At 37.0% G+C, this 22,266-nt stretch overlaps 3 protein-coding genes across 4 annotated transcripts; 1 reads left to right on the top strand and 2 right to left on the bottom strand.

The window, feature by feature from the left end:
- The first annotated feature begins 1,478 nt into the window (after window positions 1-1,478).
- LOC145052363 (DDT domain-containing protein DDR4-like) lies at window positions 1,479-6,913 on the top strand. The gene is made up of 11 exons (XM_079000175.1): window positions 1,479-2,344; window positions 2,459-2,569; window positions 4,340-4,426; window positions 4,516-4,553; window positions 4,637-4,718; window positions 4,813-5,070; window positions 5,145-5,237; window positions 5,322-5,442; window positions 5,526-5,568; window positions 5,666-5,863; window positions 5,932-6,913. Exons 1-11 carry the CDS (start codon window positions 1,964-1,966, stop codon window positions 6,737-6,739), a joined length of 2,220 nt encoding a protein of 739 aa, XP_078856301.1. The 5' UTR covers window positions 1,479-1,963; the 3' UTR covers window positions 6,740-6,913.
- Window positions 6,844-11,011, bottom strand: LOC145052364 (hydroxyproline O-galactosyltransferase GALT6-like). 2 transcript variants are annotated; one of them, XM_079000177.1, is made up of 8 exons: window positions 10,628-11,010; window positions 9,709-10,514; window positions 8,446-8,675; window positions 7,911-8,201; window positions 7,709-7,837; window positions 7,462-7,635; window positions 7,280-7,387; window positions 6,844-7,190 (listed from the first exon to the last, which is right to left on the bottom strand). In XM_079000177.1, the coding sequence occupies exons 2-8, from the start codon at window positions 10,457-10,459 to the stop codon at window positions 6,981-6,983; spliced, it is 1,893 nt and encodes a 630-aa protein (XP_078856303.1). In that variant the 5' UTR covers window positions 10,460-10,514; window positions 10,628-11,010; the 3' UTR covers window positions 6,844-6,980. The 2 variants fall into 2 exon arrangements, with proteins under 2 accessions (XP_078856303.1, XP_078856302.1); XM_079000176.1 differs by having other exon boundaries at window positions 9,709-11,011.
- A 1,230-nt stretch (window positions 11,012-12,241) lies between these two features.
- On the bottom strand, window positions 12,242-12,871 carry LOC145049469 (uncharacterized). The gene has a single exon (XM_078997868.1). The coding sequence runs from the start codon at window positions 12,869-12,871 to the stop codon at window positions 12,242-12,244; it is 630 nt and encodes a 209-aa protein (XP_078853994.1).
- Between the last annotated feature and the right edge of the window lie 9,395 nt (window positions 12,872-22,266).

Here is a 22,266-nt window from a genome sequence, read left to right as displayed (position 1 = left end):
CCAAGTGTTATCCCTCTCATTTAGTCTATCCAATTGCATGGTGCCATGCAACTCAAATGGACCATGCCGGGTCGGGTCAAGTACTGACCAGAAATAGTTATGGACTTAGACACCTTATCCAACAATAGTGACTGGGGATGGTCAATGAGTGGGTATGGGAGGTTGCTTGTGTTACACACTAAGGTAAAGTCAACACTCCACCTCAAATATCTCACCCACTAGATTATATTCCTAGATAAAGATTTCCCTAAAATGTGTTTAAATTATGAATATTTAGGGTCTTATATGTTAAAATATGATTTTTGGTGAAAATCCCGTGTTAAAATCACGAAAAACGAGCTTAAAACGCTAAAAATATTGAAAACCGGGCAAAAATTGCCAATTTCCGAAATTCTGGGCCGGAAGTTCGGTCCCAACCCTTAGAACCGAGAGTTGATGGGGGAACCGAGAGTAAGGTTTGATCATTGAAGAGGAACCAAGAGAAAGGAAAGGATAACCGAAGGTGCGAAGGAGGGGAGGGAACAGAAGGCGAGGCTCGGTCTCGGTACTCCCTGCGAGGTTCGGTCTCGGCTGGTCAGCGAGGTTCGGCTTCGACTGCTTCTCGGTTCAGGAGGGTTCGGTTTAGGGGAGTTCGGCTCCTAAGAGGTTCGGCTCCTTAAAGCTGTTTTTTGCGTATACTTCCGTTTTCCAGTGATTTTTGACCAAGTTAAGGGTTGGGATGACCTAGATGACTATAAAAAGTCGAAATAGATTTTGAGGGAGATTTCTCATATTTGGAGAGATTTGGGAGAGATTTCACATACATGGAGAGATTTGGGAGAGATTTCACATACTTGGAGAGATTTGTGAGAGATTTCTCATACTTGCAGAGATTTGGGAGAGATTTCTCATACTTGGAGAGATTTGGGAGAGATAGAGATTTATAAAGAGGGATTGAGAGAGACTTAGTTTGTGACCTTTTTGAGTGCTTAGCTTTGCAACGCAAGGTCTGCAAACCCCGTTTAGCCATGTTTAAGAGTCTTACACCCCCCCGAAAGGGTATGTAATAGTGTTTTATCGCTTTGCTACCTCACTTACCCCGATTAGGGTTTAAGAAATCTAAAAATACAAACTCGAAAAAAAAGTTAGCACAGAAAAGAAGAGAAAGCAAAGAAAAACAAAATTTTCTTTTGTGTTCAAATGTTGGAGAGAAGTGGAAAGAAAATTAATCATTTTGTTATTTCTTTCAAAATTCTTTCAAATCGGAAGAAAAGTTAGGAGAGAAAATGATTATTCCATTTCTCTCAACTTCATTCCTTTAATAAAACTCGAAAACATAAATTTCTTTTATTTTTTTCTCATTACCACTCATTTCCTATTTTTGAACTTTTGGAAGAGTGTGATTCAAACTCTTTCACCTAACAGTAAAAACATTCGTTTGAACTTTGAACTTGTTAGCCAACTCGATTCGAGGTCATCAGAGAAAAAGAAAAAACGAAGCAAGATTTCACGCGTAAAACGCTGTCGTTCTCATGTTCAACCCCCTCTCGTTCTCCGTACTCAAAGCCCTCGCCTTTGTCGAACAGAAACTGGTTTTCCCCTACACCCACACCCTTTCTGCCCTAATCTTCTTCTTCCTTTACACTCCACTTCCATTTTTATATTTTTATCAAACCCCTCAACCTCTTCACACAATTTCCCCAATTTATATCTCTTTCCAACTTTTCAATTTCAACAACGCCTACAAATTTCGTCGCCTTACTGGATTTCCTCTCTCTACCCCACAAAAAGAGAGGGAAAAGTAGATACTCGTATGTTATGTGATGATGATTTTTATATTCATGATGTTACCTCATTCAAAATCTGTTTCAGTAAGCAGATTTTCTTTGTAAAAGTTCCTATTCAACGCAGCCAATGATCTCTAATGTGTAGATTCTGTAGATAATCATTATCTTTAGCATTTCCTCTTCAAGATCCCTCCACCATGTCCGACGAGCAACCCTCGTCGCCGATCCATTCCGACGACGAAATCAAGAACAATAACAATGATACAAACGGCAACAACGTTGTAGTGAGGAGAGAAAGGCCGTCGCGTGCATGTACTGTTCGCTCGGCTGCTCGAATTTACGAGGCTGCAGTTGCGGAAGCAGCGGTTGTGTCCACTGTTCGGAAGCAGAAGCCACGGCGGAGACCTCGGCGAGAAGTGGAGGAGGAGGAAGAAGAAGAGGAAGAACCACCGCCTTCTCCGCCCAATCCGTACAGCGACATCATTACACCGTTGGTTAGTGAGCCAGAATCTTCACAGTTGCCGCGGTGGGAGATCAGGTCTATGTGGGAGTTGGCCTCAGTTCTTAACTTCTTAAATGTAAAGCTTTAAACAAAAGAAAAAAGAGACAATTTTCAAAGAAATAAGCATCAATTCTATTGATGATGCTGTTATTGCAATGTGAAGTATTATATTCTGGTTTATGATTTGCAGGTTTTCAGGCCTCTTTTGAATATTAAAGTTGAATTCTCGGTGGAGGAGCTGGAAACTGCTCTGATTTCACCGAATAATACATTGGGTGAAGTGCATATTCCTTTATTGAAGGTTGGTATAGCATGCATACAATTGAAAGTTTAAATCTTGCAAACTGTTACTTGTACATTCTTCATAAAATCCTTAATTTGCATTTGAATTTCTTGTTAACTCTGAAAACTATATGTTCTGGGCTTTGGAGAAAGAAAAAGATTACTTCTTTTCACAGATAAATGACATTATACCTTCTTGCTTCTGTGTCTTGGTTTATTCGATAATTTTTGAGTTTAAGGACTATATTTACCAAATAATGTGGTAACTGGTTGTAGTTAGAATACAAAAGCATTGCAAACATCATGTGCTACTTAGTATATTGTTAATGTTTCTTGTGTGCATTATGAAGGAAAAAGAAAGATCGTTATATGATGTGTTTCATATCTTGTAAACATATTAGTTTGGCTTCATGTTTCTTCTTATTTTTTTTCCTGTTAAGTGCTCACTTAGGAAAATTTAAGGAAAAAGTAATTGAGGGCAAATTTGTAAAAGTTAGGACTCATTGGAGAAATTCTAATTTCCCAGACTTAACTCTATTAGCTCATTCTTTATGCACAAATTTCAAAAAATAAAGAATAAACTCATATTTAGTTTGCCAGATTAATTCATGTCATCATTAAACCTGTTAAACAACAGATCAAAGGTGACATATATGGATTTGTTATAGGTAGTCATTTTTGGGAGGTTGGTGATGGATTTAGATGTAATCAAACTTGATTTGAGTAAATGTTGATTGCATCTGTATTGGTTACAAAGACATTCCATTTAAAAGGATGAAAGAGAAGAGAAGAATAATGTTTTCTCATCATGTGTTTTGTGTTTTTCTTGATAAAGTGGAGGTGACAGGGTGTCAAATAAGTTAGTGTCTTTGGTATATTTCAGGAAGAATACCCTTTTTCTTAATATTTTAATGCATCCCCAAATATCTTTTTTGTAAAGGTATTGCATACCTACTTGAGATATTTTGATCCACCATCATTCAACCCTATGTGCATCCTTTAAAATTGTGTTTCTAGAGAAGTTTTTTAGATTGCCCTGATAACTTTATTTGACACTGTAGTTTTTCTACTTGTATGTGGTGCAGTTGAATAGAGGATTTTCAAAAGTAGTAGAAAGGTATATATTTTTTAGCTAATATAAGATTTGATTAGGTCATGCTTGACTAGATTTAGCCCTTTAGGTGCTGTTTCTTTTTGACTTAATGTGTAAAGGACTTAATCCAGACAGCTAGCTATATAGGGCTGTTTCTTTTTGAATGGGTCAAGCCAAAAATGTGAGCTTTATCCATTCTGCAATTCTTCTTTACAAAAATACCCCTCCTCTTTCTTTACCTGTTCAACCCTGACAAATACGTTGAATTGATTAATTTGTAATTAGGTTTAGGTTTCTTGCATGTGTATTAGTTATAAACAAAGGGTAAAATGGTGATGGATTTTGTTAATGGTTTAGGGTAAAATATGTGAAGTAGGTTTAGGTTTCTTGAATTTGTGATCCATTTTGTTAATGGTGATGGATTGAAGCTACAAACACTTGCATATGTATTATTTATAAACAAAGGGTAAAATGGTCATTTAGTCTCATTCAGATGGTTTATTCGGTTCAATAAAGAAAAAGACTTCAAAAAACGAAACAACCCTAAACTTGAAAACTTGAAAAGGAATGCAAATCTATGCATCAAGACAATTTTTTCTTGAAATGAATGATAGTATCATAGTACATACTCATCTCCTTCAATAAATCCTAACTTTATTATTATTATTTTTTAATTTAATGTGTTTTTCCATTTAGGCAATACCTCCAGTTACTCGAATGGCATTAGGACAAAACACTTGGGTTACTGTTCTATGCCGAAAGCTAAGAGATTGGTGGCATTGGGTACTTTTGTAATTTTAGTCCAGACTCTTTTATTTTTCCATGTGGCATTTCTAATAAATGACCACAATTTCTTTAACACTTCATTGCAGGTTTCAGAGGGGGAATTGCCTATAGTTGCATCACATGGGTAAAACTCATACTTATCATCATTCATTTAAGCTGCTTCCACGTGGCCTTTGTTTTCATCATTAATTTTGGATTTTTTTTTAGGGCCGAAATCGATACATACAACACACTTGATCCTCGTGTTCGTGTGGTCATACTAAAAGCCTTATGTGATATTCGTGTCGAGGTAACATTTGACTTTTCAAACCAACATTGATTGCAAATAAACAAAATGTAGGTTTTTCTTATGAAAACATGGATTGATTTTTTGTTTTTTTCAGCAAGATGATATTCGAAGCTATATAGATGACTCTATAAAACATGGTGTCCCACTTTCTGCATTTCGTAAAGAGCGTACAGGTGGTGATTCTCATGGAGTTTCTTACTGGTATGAAGATGATCCTATCATCGGACAGAGGCTGTATCGTGAAATTAGAAAAGTCGAGGTGAAGAAAGGGAAGGGCAAAAACGTACATTCCATTCCTTCGTACCAATGGGAAACTGTTTCAACTAATTTGGACGAGTTTCAAGACGTTTCTGTAAGTTTTCATTATTTCTTTCTTTTTCCAATATTATCCTCCTTGAAATCATGTTTTTCTTTTGTGGTCAACAGGAGAAACTATTTTCTAGCAAAAACAGAACGGAAGCTTCACTCGGGAAGAAACTAAAGAATGACATGCTTCCGGAGATTGAGAAGGTGCAAAAGGTAATTCACATTCCATTCCATTCCGTTCCTTTGTGATTCCATTCCATTCCAACCAAATTTATTGATTTTTTTCTTCTTGTGAAGAGGAAAGAGAAACTGCTAAAGAAACAACACAGACAAGCGCTTCTCCTGGATGGTATGATTGTGGATGGACTGGGTCCCGGCCGATCCCTTCGTGGTAGAAAACAAGTCTCCTACACCTTTGGTAACCAATTTTATATTTCTATTTTTTATAAGTTTTAAATTAATATTCAGCCATTATATATAATATAATATATATTTTTTCAGATGATTATGACCGATCAATCAACGAGGCCATCAAGATAACCAAGTAAGCAATCAATTTTTTTTAACTTACATTTTAAACCATATAGTTAGTTCTCTCTAAAGCCACGTGTCACATTTTTATTGGTTCATTTTTTTTTCAGAAGGAAGCAACCTTCTCCGGAACATACTGTAAGAAGAGAAGGTTTGAGACACTCACAATCACATGATGCTTCCCAAAACGGTAGATGGGGTCCACCCGCAGCCCCCACACATAATTCCACATTTACCCCTCCATCGCCCGATTCTCTAAACGATGTCGGAAGTGATTCCGATCATAAATCCGAACAACTGGACCGCAGGTAGGTATATTCTTTCGACTTTTCCTTTCGTAAAGTCCATGGCTAAAATCGTCATTTTACATTTTTAGTAATCGGAGGAGAGAGAGGCCTCAGAGGTACTCCGCACATGAGTTTGTTGAAGCGGACATGGATACAGATTATGATGAAGAAGAAGACGACGATGATGATGATATAGTTGGTGAAGCTGTGTACGATGAAGAATATTTAAAGAGAAGAAAAGAAAGAAGGAAGGTGTCGAGTAGTTCAGAAGGAGATGAAGAGTATCGATGGGATGGTGATAACAATGAGGAAGATGAAGAAGATGAAGATGAAGGAGATGATTCTTTAAATGAAAGTGAAGAAGAAGACAGTGATGATGATAGCCCAAAAAGATACAAGAAATTACCCGCCCGGGGACGGACCCGGCGAGGAACAAAGTTGAGATCCGTCAATGAATCCAAGTCGGGCCCGAGACGCAGCAGACGGGCCACCCGGAACCGTATCGATTACAAACAATACGAGTTTTCCGATACGGAACCGGAACCGGAATCAGCAAAGCCGGAGACTTCGGAGAGCTCCGATAAACACTCGGAATCGAGCGAAGAGAAATCCGGGTTTTCAATGGGAAGCAGTGATGATAACGACACTGAAGGTGAGAACAACGATCGTGATCATGAAGAGATGAAGATAGAGGAACAAGAACCCATGATTCAAGAACATGAAAAAAACATCCAACAGGAAGAGGAAGAACCCATGAAGTTAGATAGTCCGGTTGAAGATGAATTTGAGAATGAAAATGGTGCAAGAAAAAGAAGGTTTCTTGATTTAAATGAGCTTGCACCAGGTTCTGGTTTTGAAGATGGTTCCATTAAGGATGATGATACAGATAACTTCTAGATTTGTGAGTCAATTTTTCGAGTCAAACTCATTTTTCAGTCAGTGTAATGTTTAGTAAGAATCGTCATAACTTATAATATATAGACCATCTCTCAGGATTTCAGTTGTAGAAGCTAAATTGTACCATTTGTTGTGCTTAAAATATCAAACCCCAAAAGCTACCAATTTCTTTTATTTCCTACATTTTGTATGGAAAAAATTTCATTCTGTATGTACGTGTCTATTGTAAGTTACAAAGACCCTATCTCATGTTACAACATTCTGGTCGTCCAAGAAGCTGCAATTTGTTCCACAAGCATACCATTTGTCTTGGAGATTGATAATGTGCTGTATAATAATCTTCTATGCAACCAAACTGGCAATACTTCAAACTATGAACGTAATCAACCGGCTTCTTTTTGTTGAATTGCTCGACCCACATTCCCATGCTCACATCTTCCATCTTAAACAACTGTTTCCAAAACCAAACCATGGTTAATTTAATCTAGTTCAACCCACTTAAAACACATGTCAACAACAAGAACCAAAGTTGGACCTCACCTTCAATTTATGCTTCTCGAATTCCGATGCTATGAACTCGGCAATATCCGATGATATAACATACCCCGGACCGTTTGCGTATGGTGGATAATCTTCTCCCGGCCATTCCTGTATACATAATTATTGACATCAATATCAGTGTCAGTGTCGGCATCCAAACACAGTACGAGATCAAGATGTACCTCATATGTTACAGCCCATTTCCCATAGCGTAAAGGTTGATGATAGTAATTGATGTTTCCCACATATATGCTTTTGCCATCGCTTACTTTGTTTGCCTCGTTTAAAACAATGTCGACTCTAACAAACGTGTCATCGTCACATTTCATGATATACTTTGCGGAAGCTGTATGAACCTAAATCAAATCATGCTACAAAAAGTTAGTACCCTTTGTATAAAGATTCCATCTTTTGTAATTCAAAACTCACCCCGTATTCGCATATTGCAACGGTTTTCAAAACAACGAGGTCGTAATGATCCATGTAAGGTACAATGACGATATCGCCAAAGAAGTCGGCTTCTTTCTTTAACTCGACATTCACTTCTTTTCTTGCGTGCTGTACATGTTATACAAGGTCAAAATAGTAATTTCACACGTTGTGGCGTAAATTGTTAATGTCATTTACTTACGAGTGCCACAAAGAAACGAGCAACGACATGAGAAGACTTGATGAGATCATGTTGCATCCATGACTTCCTAACCGCCATTCGCTCGGCGAAATGATTTCCTGATGAAAGAATTCCAATAAACAGATCGATGGGCCCACTTGGATGAGGCGGCGCCTTCCATTTTTGGGACATCTCAAGGTGTTTTTGGGGCGCGAAACTTGGATGTGCAGAAGGAAGAGAGGCAGCAAGTATAGTGTGGACATCAATGTCCCCTTTCAAAGCCAAACCCGTAGCATCCTCCAATGCAAATCCCTATGTCAATAGGAGAACTGCATTTGTTACATGGGACAAGACAGTCTTGATAAGACAATACAAAACATGTTTGGGCAAGACCTTATTGAACAAACTTTCTAGGACTATTTTAAATAACTTACGATGAGAACATTCATGTCTTTTGCATGAGCATCGAAACATTTTTCTATATTTTTTTTTGTCTCATTACAATCTCGGTCTATGTCTAATACATGCCAAATGCAACATGTGTTGATGCACTTACTGTTCGATAAGAAAATGAAGTGATGTGTCTGCCATCAACATAGACATGATAACCCTCTAAACCCACGCTAAGAGTGAGGACAAATAGCTTCCCTTCTACAAAGGGAAAGGGCCAATCAAAAGGCACCTTGGTTCGGCCTATCACTCTCTTCAACCACCAACTTGATTTTGAATCTTCGAGGTGACCATCATCATCACGAACCCACTTCTCGCATTTCACCTTACCATCAACTAAAAAGAAACATGGAATAATAGGAAACCTTTTTATTTTCAAAATTCGATTATTTTGATCTTAAATTATCATAAATCACGACTTCATGTCATAGTAACAAGTCTAGATGCATACATCGTAAATAATAGTCAATGTCATGTCACTGGTACCACATAAACAAATGTTCTTTCCAAAGAAGAAAATGACACCAAGGGGTCCATTTTCATTAAATTCACCCATAAATACCATTAAAACACTTGCTACCTTCATCCTAAGTTTCTTTTTTTATGATGCTACGAAATAACTATACCTTTTACTTTTGTGAAGTTTCAATACACGATCAAAAAACATGTTGTAATTTAAGTTTTTCAATGGGATTATCTTATTTCTTAACCTAATATTTCAATCGAACTTTGGGACCAAAGGAGCATTAAGGTTGAAGTCAACATCAAAAAATAAAGTTCATTTGCTAGTGGACCATTAAATTGAAAAGCTAGTTGTGGACCATTGAAATGACACCAGCTTTAGAAATATATTCTATTATTATTACCGGATGGGCAAAAGCATTTTTTAGGTAAAAAGGAAACGAATTGTATGATTTACAAATCATCCACGTGTATATATCTCCTAAAATTGTCTTATTTTAAATTATTATTACATCAATTTTAGTAACAGTTTATACTCATAAGTTGTATATTACTAATGAAATAAAAAAAAAGGTGAACTTTAGTCGATTCAAATGGACTCTTTTGGCAAATCTCTTATAAATTAAAAAAAGTTATTTTGACATGTCATCAAACATGTTGACACGTGGATACACACGTTGACATGACTAGACAACTTGTAGAAATTTATCAAATGACAATTCATTCATTCATTCATGGGGAACAGAGTTTCTAAGCGTTGTCCTACTTCTAAATAAAAGCTTTATAGTTCATACATTTTGGTGTTGTTTTCTTCTTTTAATATAATTTAACAATCTTAATGAAGACAATATTTAAATATTTAATCCGACATATAAGATTATAACTCTTAATTAAATATGTGACTTACCAGTCTCTTCTTCAACCCTAGACTTCCATCCCTCGCATCGATGAGCAATGCCCCATTGCATTCTGTAACAAGTGTTCTGTTCAATCACAGGTTTTCCACTCCAATCACCCTTCAATCGAGGATTAAAATGCAAAATTCTTGGTGGGTCTTCTCCATCAACAGTTTTCAAACCCTGCAACTCCATCATAAACTGTGAAACCTCACCTTGTTTCAACAATGAGATCTTTGGGTCCTGTTCAAAATGAGCCTTTCTAGGTCTCCCGACAAGAGTTATATGTGATCCCAATGTCATCCCACAAGGAAGCACGATAATGTTTCCCTTTTTTTGGAAACCAGAACCTGATAGCGTAATCGAACCAGGGCAAGTCTCGATAGTTTGGTTTTTGATACCTTCTGTTATGTTGTTTTTCGATGGTGATTCAACTTCTTCCCAGAAACTCTTCCCTACGAGAAAAGCTTCTTTTGCAGATGTTTGAATTCCCCCAAATCCAGGTTTAGTGTTTACAAAGTCGACGTCAAATTTCAAGTTTGATAAAGCTTTGAATTCGCGGATTTTTCCAACACGCCTAGGATTTGATGGAGCATAATGGGGGACTTTCAGAGGTCGAATTAGGGATTCTTCTTCACTGTCTAAGACTAACGATTCCTTCGACAATCCGTCGGTGAAGAACAAGGTATTTCTAGAACTTTGTTCTGCATCTTTTTCTTGAGTAACTGATTTGAACAGGAAGGGTACTTCGAAATTGACCATGAGCAGCAGATACAAAATCCCTACGCCGATCAGAAATTGAATCCATCTTTTCTGTCTGAAAGACATGAACCCGTCTAATTTAGTCCGTTTCATGGTTAATCTCTTTAATTATCCAACTAAACGAGAACAAGAACAAGAACAGACTCAGAAGTCGGAAAAAAAACCAACCGTGGTGTGAATTATCGTGGATCATGAGAAGGAAACAAGTTCCGATTGATTTTGTATAGCTCTTGGCTCTCAGAATTGAACATGAAACATCAGACACGTTTGGAGAGAGTGTTGCAGAGAGAGACGAAGGGTTATGCGGTGGAAGGGGAGGTAGAGTTTTACATGGAGACGTGGAACTTGGAAGTGTGTATTGAAAAAGAAGCTTTCGCAGGCGGTGGCCGGTGGCCTCTACCTGAAACCAAACAGAAATTGAATTGATTATCCAAAAATTCAAATTATGTGTACAAGTTAATCTTCTATATCATAGTTATCTATCCCACTGACAACTCTAATATGATAGATAGAGTCGTTAAAATTAAACTTTTGATTTTAGTACTTATTCTCAATTAAAAGATCATATTTTGTTCTGATGTAGCATATTATATCTATATTAGACTTTAACAAAATAATCTTATATAGTAATCATGAATAAGAATAACCCAATAATACTGTGGGAGTAGCCACCTCTGTATGTGTCATGTCAGCTTCACCACCAACCCATTAAATAATGAAAATGGTTACCATTCCAGAAATTCTATTTTTTTATTTTAACATTATATTAAATAAAAAAACATAATTTATAACATAAATTAATTTTGTGAAAACATAAAAAAATAAAACCACTATTTTTTTATTTTAACATTATATTAAATAAAAAAACATAATTTATAACATAAATTAATTTTGTGAAAACATAAAAAAATAAAACCACGTTTCATTAATTTAAAACATAGAAATTTAAAACTTAAATTACTAAAATTGAACATTACGTCTAAATAAAATAAAAATTAAAAAATATAGAAAAATTCTAATCGTCGTCATTGTCGCCACCGATATCATCCGTCTCGTCGTCACCGTCCTCATCCTCCTCGTCGCCACCATCGTCATCCTCCTCATCGTCACCATCATCATCCTCATCGTCTTCATTGTCATTTTGCCCTTGGAATTGTCTTTCCCATATGTATTCGGTCAAATCATGTCGTAGATTGTGATTTGTTTCACGGTTTTGTATTTCCAAAACTCTTGAGAAATACGCCGGACTGCCAACTTGTATTACTGCAGGTGAATTAAATATATTGTTTGTGGTATATGAACAAATAAGCCTACCCTCTTCTTCTATTACATGTTATGTAAAATAACACAAGCAGTCAACACCGTCGTCAATTTTTTCCTGTCCCATGTTCGTGCCGGATGTTTGATTATGTGCCACTTTTGTTTGAGGACTCCAAACGCCCATTCTATATCATTCCTTGCAGATGCTTGTACTAACTTGAACATTTTTCGTTTATTGTTGGCCGGAAATGTGTATGACTTGACAAATGTAGCGTATTCTGGATATATCCCATCACCTAGGTGATACTCATATTTATATTCATTTCCATTGACAACATATGACATTTTTGGTGCTTTACCATGTAAAATATCGTTAAATATTGGAGACGCTTAGAGCACATTCAAGTCATTGTTTGACCCCGCCATACAAAAGAATGCATGCTAAAACCATAAGTCATTTGAAACATCCGCCTCCAAAATAACAGTCGGCACCCCATGATCACCTCGCGTGAACAAACCATGTCACTTGTTGGGACAATTTGCCCACTCCCAATATGTAAAATCAATGCTACCAAGCATCCCTGGAAAACCATGTTTAGCTTGATGCACGACATACAACTGTTCGACATCGCTTTTAGTCGGATGTCGCAAATATATGTCACGGTAAATCTCTATAACATACTCACAAAATAGATATGTACACTCTCGACCCATCCTTTCAGACATTTTCAGATACTCATATGATGCGTCTGCGGCGATGCTGTATGCCAATTGTCTAAGAGCGGACATATATTTTTGTATCGTAGTAATACCGCGTTTACCTCTAGCATCCCATTGTAATTGGAAAAATTCATAATTACGTACCAAATCTCTAGCTATACGTAAAAATAAATTTCTACTAATACGAAAACGTTCTTCGAATTTCAATAGATCATATAAACTATCAACGACAAAATAATCACGTACCAAAAGTTCATGTGCCGCCTCTCGATCCCGGTTGATCCATTTTCTATGCTTCTTCTCAACGTTTGAACTTCCGCCCCTCTCAGGTACCATGTCTTGTGCCACAGACAACAACGTATACAAAATCAAATCCTCATCAGAATCGTTATCATCACATGACCAAGAAATCAGAGGTGGAAAATTATCCATTTTTTGGTTGAATGTGTGTGTTTGTTTTGAAAAAAATATGGGTGTGTGTTAGTGAAAATTATGTGTAAAATGAATGTATATATAGAGAGAATTTGAAAAAATAATAAAAAGATTTTTTTTAATTGTCAAATGGTAATATAACATTCGAAAAACGAATAGCCAATCAAAACTTCCGTCTTCACCCGTCTTCCGCCTCACGCCACATGCAACCCACCCACCCCTGGGGCAGTGTTCACACGTCTCCAGGGGTGTCCACGTCAGCCCCAAGCGTGTTTTAGACTACCATACCGGACAACCTAATTGTGAATAAGCCTGGGAATTCGCGGTAACATTTTTTCATATACCGATAAACTTAACTTTTGTGAATAATAGCGTTTTTTTTCCAAAATATATACAAGTACAATACATTTGTAATATATGATTTCAAGCATAATGGAAATCCGATACCTAAACAAGTCTCATGAAACTAGTAAACACTAGTTTTTCCCATCAAACGTACACACTAACGTACCTTGAGGGTAGAACTTTTCACCCCTGAATCTCCCAAGACCGTCACCTTATTTTAAAGCTTGTTCCTAAGAACTATCCATTGACTTTGGAATGTTTTCCATTCAGGAACTAAACAATTATTTGTTGGTGATTTTAGTGTCATCGGGACATTTTGTGTAATTGGAACTTACATATGAGCTAAGGGGTTTCATAATTTGTACTCTAATACTAGATGTTTGGGTATGTGCGGAGTGCATGTATGTATAAGATCAAATTAGAAGCCGGTTCGACAATAAGTCGGGGGTCCAGGGGTAGCGCCCTCGGGTTCGAGGTTTCCAAAGGGGCAGCGCCTCTAGCGGGGTCCAAGGGGCAGAGCCCCTGGCTAGGTAAAACTGACTAAGATTGTCAGTTTTGGAAACCATTGATTTCCTCATTAATTCTGGATTCCCTTGACTTGTTTCCAAAGGAACCCATGACGACCAACCCTAAGACGAAACCCTACCGATTGTTTTCTATATAAAAATAGCTCTCATTTTAAGGAGAATATATCACTTTTTAGCTCTTGTTTTTCTTCATACGAAATCAAAATTCTCTAGCAATTTGGCTTACGTTTTCTGTGCCTAGATTCGGAAATGTCCCCTTAGGATTACCCTACGCTGAATTTCTTGTAACATGGGCATATGGTAGAAATATTAGTTCGAAAAGTGTTTACACGATCCAAGGGGTATGCAGATCTCTACTATAAACCCTACCCAATTTCTAACACTATTTTGTGAAGGAAGATACCATCCCGATAGTTTCTTAAAAGGAGTCTAGAGAGTAATATAATCCTTAGCCATGCAATTTATACTTTATGATGCACAATCCAAGTAAACTCTTCTTTTTCCAACGACATTGATTCACACACAAGTGTCTTATGCAATATATGTAAAGCAATGGTGTAAAGTCATAATATTTCATAATCTTTACCATTAACAAATCAAACATATTTCATTTTACAAACATAACTAATAACTCATAAAATACTCTAACATGTGTCTCACGTTGGTTAAAACATCACCAATTTATTGTAAAAACATTTGAATTCACTAAGGGGAAGCTACAACACATACAAATCACACAGTTGGTTCAGGCACATAAGTACTAAAAGTTTGGATAGGGAAATGGGTCAAATTGTCACTTTAAAGCTCAAAGTCAACACCTTCTTAATGATAGACCAACTCGGAGCTCAAGAGATCTTGGGTAGATCGGAATTGCGAATATTTGGTTAGTAGGATGTAATTGTGCATTGGTTGGTCACTAATGATTGAAACTTGTGTTGCAGGTTGCCTTTGTTTTCGAGTGCAAGGTTATAGGCGTTGGCAAATGCTCAAGGTTGTTTCTTTGGTATCAACAGGATAATTCAGGGTCGTAAGGATTTTGTCTGGGTTAGGTTGCAAAGTGGAGCCATATTGGCTGTGTTTCAGAATGGTTTGTCTTTCGGGGAGTCAGACAAGGTATTGGGTTTTCGGATTCCGAGCAGAGTAGTGATGGTTTCTCCGCATCAGTTAATGTTAGTGGGTCAATGATTCATTATTCGTCAAGGTATGTGAGTTTCTATAAGAATGGGTTTTGATTGTAGTATGGGGAGGCAGCCGTCTGTATAAGTCGATTTCTTAATTTGGACCGAGATTGTGGAAGGATGGTCCGAATAGTTTGGGGAGCAGTAGGAGTGATTTTGAGGACGTAATCTAATTTAAGTGGGAGAGAGTTGTAACACCCGTTTTCCAGGATGGATCGATTTAGGGTTTCAAGGAGTCAAAAGGTCGAATTTTGGAAGAAATGGAGTCTGACGACGTGACCTTTGAGTGGTCACGACGTGAGATGGGCTAATATGAAAAGTTTTGTAAGGGGTTAGTCTCACAATGTGAGACATAGAGGCTCACGGCGTGATACATAGAGGCTCACAATGTGAGATCTGATGCAGCCCAAGCCCATGATCATTTAGGGTTTCATTTGTATTTAAGTCCCTCTAAACTCATTTTAGGGTTCATTATCAACTTCCAAACCCTCTTTCACCTCAGAAAACCCTAGCCTTCATCCCTTGCTTGATTCTTGGCCATTTTGGAGCATTGATTGGTTTGGAGAATAAGAGAAGAAGAAGAAGAAGGAGGAGGTGATATTTTGAAGAGGCTTGCAAAGAATAATCATCATGATTATTACCTCACATTGTTTATGGAACCTTGTAAGTGTCAAAGCTTCCACCTTTATTGTTGTTTGTGGCTAGATCTAAGTTTTGTCCCACTCTTCTCCTTGGTTAAGCAAGTTTGAATGAATGGAAACCATAAAGTTGGAAACTTTATGGGTTAAAGGGTGTTTAGAGTGTCATGAAGTTTAGATATAGTGAATGGTTGGCTTTTGGGACCTTGCATGAAAGTTGGATGATCTTTTCTTCAATATTGGTCCAAAATGAGATTTAAACATGTATTGGACATACATGACCATAAAGAATCGATTTTTAAGTGTATTATGGAGTTATAAGACCTTTTAGAAAGTTAGAGTAAAAGGATTAATGTATTAAGGACTTAAATGGTTGGATTTTGACTTCAGAATGTGCTCACAAAGTGAGACATAGGGTCTCACTACGTGAGGGTTGAATGGCCCCGTTTTTTCTGTTAAGCTTCTTGGAGCTCATGATGTGAGAGAAGGATGCTCACGTCGTGAGGTCATCTCCAATGAATTTTCATGTGTAATTTGGTTGAGTTGAGTCGAAATAAGTTGGAATCGGACCGAGTGATCTCTCACGACGTGACAAAGGTTGGTCACGACGTGAAGTTGAATAATTGACTTTGACTGTTGACTTTTGGTTTGGGTTGACTTTTGGTCAAATTTTATTTTTATTAGGTAGACTTAGGGTTTACCTTGTGTGGATTGATAAGAGGTGTTAAGAACCCATCATTTGGCAAAAAAGAAGTTAGTTGTGGTGGGTGTGGTATTTAACTGAGTGTTAGCCGACTTTGTGATTCATGTGAGTGTAACACCTCAAATTTCAAACCAAAATATTCATTTTTAAATTACCCAAAATATTGTTCATAAACCAAATCATCTGAAAAACATAAGTGTCAAATACAAATCATCATAAAAAAATATCAGAGTGCCACAAAATACCCAGTAACAAATCTCCCAACGAGTGTGTACAATCAGACATTCGCCTTCCCGCGATCCTCAGTAGTACATGAAATACATATAATCAATATCTGTAAGCACGAAGCTTAGTGAGTTCCCCAAGATACCACATACAACACAACATAAATAAACAACTTTGGGTTATCAGCAACCCTCGGGACTATCAGCAGTCCCAGTGGGCAAACAACACGCCTTGTGGGTTATCAGCAACCTTGGAGACTACCTGCAGTCTCAGTCACACATAAACCTCAAAACAAAATAATCATTGGTAGACCCAACTGGTCATCACAAATACAACTATTCTAATAAGTGAGGTGACTTACCTGATACTGATAACAGGTAAATCCCGCAACCGAACTACCAGAACTAGACTTCGCCTAATAACAAAATAATTAGTCCTAATTAATAATTAAGGTCTATAACTCAACTCATAAGTTCAAATCCCACAACTATGCTCCTTAAGGGAAAAAAGACCATTTCCCCTTCCATGGTCCAAAACCCTAGATCTTGACCAAAAGTCAATAGTCAGCAAAAGTCAACTGCCCAGCACGTACGCTAGGCGTACACTCCCCCTACACACGATGTACTCGAAGGACCTGGTGAGTTGGGTCAGGCCTTGCTACACTGGGCGTAGCCAGTAGTACAATGGGCGTGCATTTTCTGGTCCCAAAAGTCACTCCAAAATGTCTTAATCATTAATACATGCAATCCAAACATAGATTGGACCTCCATAGAATGTATTAATCCATAAAGCCCATAACTTTAAGCCTTTGAATGGCTGAAAAGAGCTTAAGCCTTAAAACCCTAACTTAATACATACTCAAAACCACCAAACTCTTGCATGGCTGGAAAGGGACCATCAAGCAACCATTTTTATGAATCTAAGCACTCAATACATCTAAAAGGAAAACCAAAATACTCTGGAGTAAGCCATACTCACAAAGGTCCAAGGTTTGGGATAAAAAGATCATAAAAACTCATATATGGAGATCTAGAAAGAAACACATCAAGGTATAAAATTTATACCTTCAAAAGATTCATAAAACAAGGTAGTTTCTGGATCTACAAGCTTGCAAGAAACACCACCTTCTTCAATAGTCTTATTCTTCAACAAGAGAGCACCAAAAAACACTAACAAGCTCTAAAATCTTCACACGCCATGCTTAGGCTCGAGATTAGAGTTTGAAAGGAGTGGATGATGATAACAAATGTCTAAGGGAGGAATAAGGTGGATTAAATAGGGGAAAACCCTTAAATTTAGGGTTTAGGAGCTGAGCTAGTACGCCCTGCGTACTAGCATGCATCCCACATTCCATGGCTCGCTCATGTACGCTGTGCGTACCTCACGTTCGCCCAACGTATGGGTTGAAATGTAAGATTCTTGACATAAGGGGGAAAATATGAAAACTTTAATTAGGCCAAGGGCTAGAAGGAAAATATCTAAAAATCATATGTTATAATTCTCCCCTACTAGAATCAGAGTTCGCCCTCGAAGTCAGCCTCGGGAAATAGATGAGGGTAGTGCTCGTGCATCTCAATCTCGGGCTCCCACGTCCACTCCAATCCTTTTCGGTGTTGCCATTGAACTTTGACCAAGTTAACTACTTTATTACTCAACGTATTCACTCTCCAATCCAAAATCGTCCCTGGCCTCTCGATGTAATTCATGCGATCATCAACTTGAGTGTCCTCTAAAGGAACCACATATGTCATGTCAGCTATACACTTCCTCAAATGGGAAACATAGAAGGTATCATGAATCTACCTCAACTCCTCCGGTAGCTCCAACCGGTAAGCCACCTTGACCACACGGGCCAACACTCTGAAAGGGCCAATAAACATGGGGCCCAACTTGCCCTGCTTCCTAAGCAGATAACACCATTAGATGTTCATACCTTCAGAAGCACCAAATCTCCCACCCGAAACTCTAGCTCAGAGCTTCGCCAATCCACATAACTCTTCTTGTGGCTCTAGGCCGTCAACAATCTCTGTCTAACATGGGGCCCAACTCCCCATGACTCTCTGGCAGACCTCGCACCATCAAATAGGATTCCAACACCTCTACCCATACAGAAGCTTAAAGGCTAGCATGCAAATGCTGGCATGATGGTTGTTGTTATAAGAAAACTCAACCAACGAAAGGTAGGAGTCCCAGCTCTACCTGTCCATCTATGGATGATATGCGGTACTGAAATGTAACTGGGTACCCAACTCCACGTGAAACCTCTTCCAAAACCTGGAAGCAATAAAACATCCCGGTACGACACAATCGAAGTCGGCACCCCATGTCGAGCCACCACCTCTAGGACATAAATCTCCACCAAGCTTCTCTATAGAACAGTTGTAATGCCTGCGTTTCCTGCTTAGCATAATTATAAAATCTCTATTTACGTCGGTTGATGATTATAACCTTTTATGAATAAGTGAAAGGGAACTATTCAAGTATCTGTGTTTGGGTCCCTAAGATGGGAGGAATAAGTGGTCTTCTCACGGAAGAGTCCCACAAGACCAAGTACTCCATTCATCCTGACAGTACCAAGATGTATAAGGATTTGAAACCTTACTACTGGTGGCCGACGATGAAGCTTGATGTTGCACAATATGTGGTTGTATGAGTGACATGCGTAGGAGTTAAAGCGCAACATTAGAAACAATATGGGAATTTGGAACCTTTACTAGTACCCATGGGTAAGTGGGAAGACATCACCATGAATTTTGTGACTAAATTACCCAGAACAAAGGGAGGTCATGATATGATTTGGATAATTGTAGACCGATTCACGAAGAGCACACATTTCATAGTAGCCAATGAGAAGTGGTCTATGGAAAAGCTTGCAAAGGCTTACATGAAATAGATAATGAAATCTCATGTTGTTCCCCTAATGATTGTGCCAGATCGTGACAGTCGTTTTACGTCAAGATTTTGGAAGAGCTTACACGAAGAGATGGATACAAAAACTGTGTTTGAGTACAACCTACCACCCCTAGACTGATGGTCAAAGTGAAAGGACAATTCAAACAATGGAAGATATGTCACGAGCATGCACCTTTGAATTTATAGGTAACTAGGATGAGCACTTACCGCTAGTGGAATTCTCCTATAACAACAATTATTATTCGATCATTAAGATGACACCTTATCATGCGTTGTACAAATAGAAGTGTTGTACGACATCTAGTTGGCTTGAAGCTATAGAAAAGTAGTTTATGGGTCATGAGATTGTCCATCAAACTGCCGAAAAATTGAAGGTGATTAGCGCCAGAATGTTAACAACTCAAAATCGTCAAAAGAGCTATGCAGATAAGAAGCGACGACCAATAACCTTTGAAGTTGGAGATTTGGTATTGCTGAAAGTCTCTCCATGGAAGGGACTTATTAGATTTGGAAAGCGAGGGAAGCTGAGTCCAAGGTTAATTGGACCATTTAAAGTGCTTTAAAGAGTTGGAAATCAAGCTTACAAGCTGGAGTTGCCAGATGAATGGGAAGGTATCCACAACACATTTCATGTTTGTTATTTGAGAAAGTTCTTGGGAGAAGAACCGGACATGATCCCTCTTTCGGAGTTAAGAATCTAAGAGAAAAAGAGGTTGGTTGAAGAGCCTGAAGCAATTGTTGACCGTAAGACAAAAACGTTGCGACGTAAAACGGTCAAATTAGTGCCGGTGCGATGGAAACATATGAATGGGCCAAACCTTACTTTGGACACAGAAAGTGATATGAGAAGTCGCTATCCACATTTGTTAGCAGATGCATGATTCCAGGACGAAATCATCCTAAGGGGGAGGTAGCTGTAACGTCCACATTTTCTGCTTGGCATAATTATAAAATCTGTATTTACATCGGTTGACGATTGTAAGCTTTTATGAATAAGTGAAAAGGGAAGTATTCGACTATATGTGTTTATATAGTCTATGTATGAAAATTGGACAAATATTATGTGTATATAATATTTGTGTAAAAAATATATTTTAAAATTTTAATAAATAGGGCTAAATAAAAGTTAAAAAAAATAAAAAATTATTAAGAATAAATAATCTAAACAAAATCGTAGAAATTTTAATTAGTAGCCCGTCTATATAAAGAATAGAAATAAATATATATTTTATATATTTTTGAGATATAACTACCGAAAATATTTGTCTAAATATATTTTATGACATTGGTTATTGATTATTTAAATTTAGATACATATTAGAATAGTATGTATGAGGTAATATTTTGTTCTCTGAATATTTATAGTTATGACATCTATTTAAACAATATATATGTTTAATATTAATAAATTAAAAAAATAGTAAAAAAAACATGTGTGTGTGCGTGTGTATATATATATATATATATATATATATATATATATATATATATATATATATATATATATATATATATATATAATAAATAAATGTTTTTTTGTCACATGTCCTCTTCTCCTTCATTTGGACACATGACATTTTATAACATTTTTAAATTTTCTATTTTCCACTTGTCATTTTATTGTATTTTTCATTTTATTAAATTAAAATTCCACATTTAATATGTAAGGTATTTATTAGAAAGGGTTTATATATGTAATGTATTCAATATATTAAAGACTCATTAATTTTAATAATTCAAAAAATTTCTCATTTTTCTTATAAATTCAAAATTTTCAAATTGTTAAAATTTTAAATTTAATTTTTTTTTAAATAAACCCATGTAATACATGGGTCTCACACCTAGTATATATATATATATATATATATATATATAATTCATTTATGAAAGAAGTAAAGATAGGAAAGAATTTAATTCATAAAAGATTGCGTTGAATACGTAGCCTATACATGACCTAAAATGGGAAGTTCCTAATATGTGTAATATTGTGAAAATTTTGAATTGATACGTGTTAGAGTAATATTCATACCTTTAAATGTGTGTTTCCTTTTCAAAAGACTAAACTATTCAAAATAATACTATAAATAAGAATGTTGATTGTGAATTCAAAGCGTACCACTTAAACATAATTTTAGAAAAAAAAATATAAAATATTTTAAAAAAGAAAAAAAAGAAAAAAGGGGGAAATTTCGGATCGAAGAGTTATTATCGAACTTATTATGATCTGAGGCTTACACTCGTTATATTAAGTGAGTGCTTTGTTACTTTCAGCTTACGCATAGTGTAACATTCGAATTTTGGTAAGTTTCCCTTGTTGCCCTTTATGCAAAAAGTTTACATTTTGGTCATTTATCTAGTACGCGAGGCGTACTAGCCTAATTTGGATCGCGAGACTCATCCACGTACGTGGGGTGTACGTGGATTACGCTTGGCATACGCAAGACTGGGACAAACCCTAGTTTTTAGGGTTTGTACCCTATTAAAACGCTTAAACCCCTTCTTGGACCTTCATTGATCATCCTCCATCTCCCTCTACTCGGGTATCTTAACCCTAAGAGCATTTGGTGAGTTTTTGAGCTTGAGAGTGTTTTTTTTGTGTTTTGTGGTGAAGAAGAAGAAGATGAACACTTGGAGGAGTAACTTGAGCTTGTAGATCCAGGACCACCTTCTCATTTGCAAGCTTTTTGAGGTAAAAAGCTCTCACCTTGATGATCATTTGTGATAGATCTACTTTATGGTGTTTCTTGGGCATTTTTGGGTGTTTTGAAGAAAAGATGAGCTTTTGATCTGCTCCAGAAGCAATGGATGCTAGATCTAAGCTCCATTCATGCCCTATGTTCATAAAAATGCAAACTTTATGAATTTT

Source organism: Lactuca serriola, chromosome 5 (genome assembly GCF_051521515.1).
Source record: "Lactuca serriola cultivar US96UC23 chromosome 5, Lser_US96UC23_V15, whole genome shotgun sequence".
In the NCBI taxonomy this organism is placed as follows: domain Eukaryota; kingdom Viridiplantae; phylum Streptophyta; class Magnoliopsida; order Asterales; family Asteraceae; genus Lactuca; species Lactuca serriola.
This window is presented reverse-complemented; position numbering and strand designations above follow the sequence as displayed.